Here is a 6,665-nt window from a genome sequence, read left to right on the forward strand (position 1 = left end):
TGCAAAAACAAAGTGATATATTTCCTCCCAGTGCAGGTCAAGCGTGGGATGTTCATCGGCATGTTTATCAGGATTAAAAGCATTTTATCCATAAAATAACCTCAAACATCATACTTAGCAAACACTCACTGTTTTAAAGTGCTGTGAACATGGAATTAATAATTTGACCATGAAATAGATGTTAAAAGTGGCGGCCATGATGCTTTCAGACCATTCCCACCAGTGAGCTGTGACCCTGTGTGACCTTTGTGACCCCCTCTAACTGACCTCTCAGTGGGTGGCCTTCACACTGACCAGTATGGCCATGAATCAACAGAAGTGGCTGCTCTTAGATCAGACCTTTGTTTTTGTTCTTCTTCTCCTTGGCATGTCTTCAGACTTCAGTCAGATAATCTTTTTAGTGTTTCTTTTTTCTTTTCCACTTGTGGTCATTTCTTGGCTTTTTAATTGTCTCTCCAGAAAACCCCAATTTATCTTTATTCAGCTTTATATGTGTTTTTTCTGAATTCTTGTGTGTTTTCATGAACGGTAAAGGATATACATAGCCTATATACAAATGTGTTTATTGCTTATTTGAGTGTCAAGTAATGTCCTGACTTTGTCAGGACAGGATTGTGCTGTTGTAGTGTCGATGAAGAAGAATGTCTGCGTTGCCATGCAGCCATGTTAATAACAAATGTTTATCTAACAATCCGCCCTCCCACATCTAACCTTTCATTAAACGACGGCCAGAGGATTAGTGCAGATAAACCACCGAGATCTGGAGAGAAAATTGTGAAACAACGTAGCGAGTAAACAGGATCGCTGGTGATGTTTATGCTGAATTGATGTCACACACAGAAGCAAAGGATTAATTAAATTTTTGGACATTTTAATGACATAAGAAAGAAAAAGACAAAAATAAGATGTTCCTTTTACCTGAGAACAATCTTGTTGCTTCTTCACACTCACTTTGCATTCTTTTTTTTTTTCAAAGTTTTTTCATGAAAACATTTTTGCTTCGGTAGAAAACACAGATCAGCTACATTGTTCTAGGACAGCTACCTCTTGATATGTGTACATGATGTAACAAACAACAGAGAAAAAGTGGACACTAAAGAAAGGTGAGATAAATTATAACACTTAATTGCAAACAAAGAGAATCCTCTGCCACAAATCTATACAGAAAGAGACACACACCTGCACTTCAGAACAAAGTCAATATACACTGTATTAAATAAGAGAATAAATAGAAATACTTTAAATTTTTGTAAAATATCTGATGTCGTCACAACTAATCCAGAAGTGCTTATATAACAACAATGGGACGCCTGGTCAAAGTCATCCTGTCTCGGCCCTGCAGGTCCTTAATTCATTTGGTAATCAGATTTGTGAGTGTTTCCCTTTAAGTCAAGTTTTTTTTCTTTCTAATTTTAACAATTGTTCATGGCTCTAGCAGAGACAACCCTCCTCTTCTGTCTCAGTCTCTGTACACAGAGGTGATCTGTCGGGGGGGCATGTGTGCTGCATGGTAGGAGTCATACGTCCCCTCTAAGTGTATGTCGTATCCAGGCTGAGTCTGATACAGCCCCTGCTCCACAGGGGAGGAGGAGTAGTGCTGTCCGGGTGGGTAGTGGGGCGAGGTCTCTTGCTTGGGCACCAGGTTGCTGCTGATACTCAGGGGTGGCGTAGGGGGCCCGTCGTATGGAGGGGTCCCCACACCGCTAGCATTGTATTCATTGGGTGAGTGATTCTCGTACACTCCTCCTTTCATGGCCCTCAGGTGGAGCAGGTGAGCAGAGTCAAAGGTGCCGTACGGGGGACTTGGCAGACCCGGGGAGGAGTAGCTCACAATGCTTCCCAGAGAAGTGGGTGCTACTCGGACCCTGTGTCTGTCCTCAGGTCTCATTCCTGCACCAGGAGACGATCCCAACTGCAGGCAGCCGGCCACCAGGTTTGAGGTGGGCTGAGAGAGGCCCTTACACAGTGTGTCCATGAAGGCCCTGCTCTCTGTGGACAAACCTCCCTCCAGGGCCTCAGACAGAGCACAGATATAGTTACGGGCGAGTCGTAGAGTCTCGATCTTGGACAGTTTCTGAGTTTTGGAGTGGCAGGGCATGATGGTGCGTAGGTTTTCCAATGCATCGTTCAGACCGTGCATACGTGAACGCTCCCTGGCATTGGCCTTCACCCGCCTCGCACGGAATCGCTCCTGTCGGCCCTTGGTCATGCGCTTTTTTTTGGGCCCTCGTCGTTTGGACCCGTTTTCGTCCTCCTGTTCCTCCTCCTCTTCCTCCTCGTCTTCCTCTGCGTCCTCGCTCCCCAACTCTCTGTTCTGTTGATTTGCTCTGAAGTGGTGTGACGAGCCTGATGCTTCTCCATCAGGTGAGCTCATGTCTCCATCCATCCACTGCAGAGGACTGACCACATCTTCTTCCTCGCCTTGTCTCGCATACGGCTTGATCATCATTGTACTGTAGAAACACGACAACATATTTGTTATATTTTACCGCTGTGCAAAATCACAAGTTCTTCTAGTATTTATCTTACAAGTCTGCTTCAACATGACAAATGTAAAGCTGTTTGTCCTCCATGTTTCATGCAATCTCCACATTGTATTGCATTGTAATGATTATTATTTTAAAATTTAAGAACCAATGTGTTTAAATTTGATTACAATTAAACAGGAGACCTGCCTTTTGGTTTACTTTATTAACAATGGAGCATAAAGGCAAAATGTTTTTTTAATCTTAATTATAAGACATTTTTGGGCCTTTATTTTTTCTAATCTTAGGAGTGGTGCATTTGGGGGGGGGGGGGGGGGGGGGGTGCTTGGTACTTCTACAAGTTGGTACTTCTACTACTACAATCAACAACCTGAAGCCAGCGATGTTACGTTTTTGAACTAATGTTAAAAACCAACCAGGCTATTTAATGAACTAGTACTGTAAGCAGCACTTGAAACAGACGGACAGTTTCAGCACCGGACAGTTCCTTACTGTCTCGCACTTCTCTTGTCACAGGTGTTGCCGCTGACAAAACCAATAACATGACATTGACTTTATGTTCTAGACCTAGCCTATATATTACTATAGGCCTTACATTTATTAATTATCGTGTAAAATACCCCCTCCCCTCCCCCTCCCTCTCTTTTAGGGTAATCCCGGTTATCTTGTGAACTGGTAAAGCCACGACAGCACTTCAATCTGGGCCATCGCAGGATTTGCTCCGTGGATGAAGGCTACCATGGGATTAAATGAAAGATCGGCGGCCCGAGATCAGTGACAGACGACTCAGAGGGAATTGAATTCAGACATTTGCACAGAAATATTAATGTTTTACTCAGAATCGCTTTTCTGTCGTCTAGGCTAAAGCATATTAAATAAGTAATTTGGTTTATTTTAAGTTAAATAATATATAGGCTTTTCATTGCCTTTAGTTTTTGCTAAAGTACATGCTTTTCCAAAACCTGAAAATGATTCAATGATGCGACTGATCTAGACCAAAATGAAAAAATGATTATCTGTTTGTCTGATTAGATCTATTTCACACACAGAGACAGAAGTCAGACAAACTTTTCATAAATGACTATAAAACTTACCCGAGCTGCTTTATCTCGCGAGCCTCTCAGGAAGTGTGCCAGATGAAGTGTTCAAATGTTCTCGGATCTAGTTTCTGGTCTCTCTGTGTACTGTCAGTGTGGAGAAGTCCCTTGCTGTGTCCCTGCGCAGACTTGTGCCACTGAGTCTCAGCGTGGGTCACTCTGCGGGGGCTCTGGGTTTTAACCTCCAAGTTTAAGCTCCTCCTCATCCTCCCATCCAATTTCTGTTGTAGCTGTTGAGCTCGCGCGTGGCCGGCCCGTGGCTCGAGCCCCTGCGCGCGTGTGTGTGTGCGTGTGTGTGTGTGTGTGTGTGTGTGTGTGTGTGTGTGTGTGTGTGTGTGTGTGTGTGAGTGTGTGACAAACAGGAGAGGCCCAGGCCTTTGTTGCGTCGCGAGGACGGCCGCCAAATCCGCAACACGTTCGCATTGAGCGGAGGAAGAGACGCGCTCAGTAGGTTGATCTTAACTGTATGTGACAGCTTGAAGTTGCATGTGAGCAGGTGCTTGCTCCATCCCCTTTTCTAGTCATCCTTTCCTTCGCAGGCTGCTGAACATGTTCATCCCACCCTGGGGCAGCTCTGACCAAACTGGGAGAAAGTTTCTCTGGGACTCATTAAACGGCTTCTTCACTCTGAAGTATGTAGGTCCATGCCTTCAGCATTTTCATATAATGCAGGGCATCATTGATTAGGTTAACTGCGGTAGAAGATGAACTCACTTCCTGTAATCAAGTGAAATTTTAAAACACATCAATATTAAATAAAGGTATCACAAGTAAGTTCTGACTTTAAATCAATACATTAATAAATAGCTATATGCAAATTGTTTTCTAGGTGTCAAAACTCATTATGCTGCGATATGTAAGCAGCATTTAAAAGTTTGATCTTTTCAAGGTTGGGCTACATTTGTAAATCCGAAGTCCTGTGTCATCATAAAGGACACTGATTTAAGAGACCTCAACCTTTATCAGTCTTGACACAACTTCCACTGGACTTATAGCTTTCTTACATATTATCCATAGTACACTCGAACCTGTAACCTGAGGGGATTGTTCTTGAATACATTGCATTACTTGAGCAGCCTAGATCTTGCTGGCTGCGAACGCATCTACCTACTGGTATACAAATAAAGTAACCTGAACCTGAACCTGAAAATGTATTAGCGTTGGTATTTTTACAATATATGCTAATTGCTGTATCATCATAAATGAAAGGTTCCCTCTTTAATGACTTGGATGGATTAAGTTTTTGAACATTAAAACACAACAGTAGGATAGGGGAAGGCAGAAACACTGAAGACTAAACATGTAAAAGTTAAAATAAATAAAGACACAAATAAAACAAGAAAGGGAAATCTAAACTCTGAAAATTTGCCAAATACAAAATTAAACAAGACCAAATCATGACACAAGGTTTGGCTCCCTGAACAGCCACACACACATGTTTAATAGGTTACTAATATGATATTGCTTCATATAATGTGTCAAACAGATGTAATAAGGTTAATACACAAACTAACTCAAATGTGTACGGGAAAGAATCTACACACATGTTCTGTATCAAAAAAGAACATCTTGTTGACAGAAATGATCACTAATCAGGGAACATGGTGACAGAGAATATCCATGATTTAGAAACCGAGCACTACATGCACTGAAGTGGAGGTCGTTTGGAATTTAATCTGCTAACTCAAACTATGAGCTTCTCATTCCGAGGTCAACCACCTTCCTCACTTCTCCTCCCCCTGGGGTTTCTGCCTTTCCTATTGCACACCTGCAGCCTGAAATGGGAATAGCCGAGTCGGATCATCCCCAGAGTGGAACTAGCAGGGGAGTTTGATTGCTGAGGTCTCATGTCCCTTTTGCATACACTCATACACCGCTTACACGACACTAAAATAAGCAACTATATGTGTTTCATTTCAAAATGGGGTTTTGGTTGAATTCATTTGCCAAGTTGGTCTCCTTTTTTTTTTTTTTACTTCCTCCTGTCTTTTGCTTTCTTTGTCATTTTTATTTTCAGTTTGACCCACTTTGAATATCACCCAGTCTTTATGTTGTACAAGTGTTGCCCAAGTGTAGCACTATGTATGCCATGATGTCCCCAAGTCCCTCAGTGCTGACCGCACATGATGAAGTCCTGCTGCAGATGGCCTTCTCACTTATCTCTTGTTTTAATGTGTGTGTGGCTCAGATGCTCATCTATCCTCCACTGGCTGCTCAGCTCACTCAGCATGTCCTCTAGGTGTGATAGAGATATGGGATTTAGTTTAATATTATAAAATATGAAGGATGGATAAAACTTCACTCCAGTACACACACAAACATGACCTTTCCCTGAATCCCCAGAGTTTCTGAGTGTGACAGTTGGGGAAAAGTGGGTTTTGTCCATCTGTCATACTGGGAGTCCTCTGAGAGATATTGACACTGCAGCATGAGGAATGTGTGCATGTTACTGTGTGTGTGCTTGTGTTTGTAGAGCTGAATGGATGGCATGTGCAGCAATTCAAAATTTTCCTTAGATATAGTCTACTTTTACTGCAAAGTTATGTAAAAAACAAAACAAAAAAACAACCCCAATTTAACCAACCAAGAAGATTTCTCTTGCTGCCTTTGTCTAAAAAAACATCAAAATGCATGCGATTGGTAAAGGCATTGACAATATAGGTCATGAAATTGTTTAGAGAGCACACAAAACTCCAGAGAATGAATGTAGCTCTGCATTTCACACTCCCCCATCAACTTTAGAAATGGCCGGCATCTAAGCCAAACTTGAACCTCCCTCCAGCCCATCACCAACCCAGAGGAGACAGGGGTGATATTGACCATGTGTCCTATACTAACCACCTCATTGATGGACCCTACTTCTGGATAAAATAGAAACCTCCCCTCTGCCCAAACCCCTAAACCCCCTTAACCCTTCCCTAAACCCTCTGTCGACCCCCTGTTGTGCGCGCTCATTGGCTGACCGCCTTCAGGCGTCCCTTTTCCACGGGTCCATTGTCTGGCCCCATAAGCAGCTTTGTTTCTGCATGTGCAGCTGGGCTAGCCCGCACAGCCATTAGCCACAACACGCTAAAGAGAGAGC

General features: G+C 42.9%; 1 protein-coding gene across 1 annotated transcript; it reads right to left on the minus strand.

The window, feature by feature from the left end:
* Positions 1 to 1,431: 1,431 nt before the first annotated feature.
* On the minus strand, positions 1,432 to 3,740 carry LOC132977775 (neurogenic differentiation factor 4-like). The gene is made up of 2 exons (XM_061042603.1): positions 3,581 to 3,740; positions 1,432 to 2,453 (listed from the first exon to the last, which is right to left on the minus strand). Exon 2 carries the CDS (start codon positions 2,447 to 2,449, stop codon positions 1,460 to 1,462), a length of 990 nt encoding a protein of 329 aa, XP_060898586.1. The 5' UTR covers positions 2,450 to 2,453; positions 3,581 to 3,740; the 3' UTR covers positions 1,432 to 1,459.
* Positions 3,741 to 6,665: the final 2,925 nt, after the last annotated feature.

This window comes from Labrus mixtus, chromosome 7, assembly GCF_963584025.1.
Source record: "Labrus mixtus chromosome 7, fLabMix1.1, whole genome shotgun sequence".
Lineage (NCBI taxonomy): Eukaryota > Metazoa > Chordata > Actinopteri > Labriformes > Labridae > Labrus > Labrus mixtus.

Coding starts and splice junctions, on each gene's coding strand:
- LOC132977775 (XM_061042603.1), bottom strand. CDS start 2,449: ATGATGATCAAGCCGTATGCGAGACAAGGCGAGGAAGAAGATGTGGTC.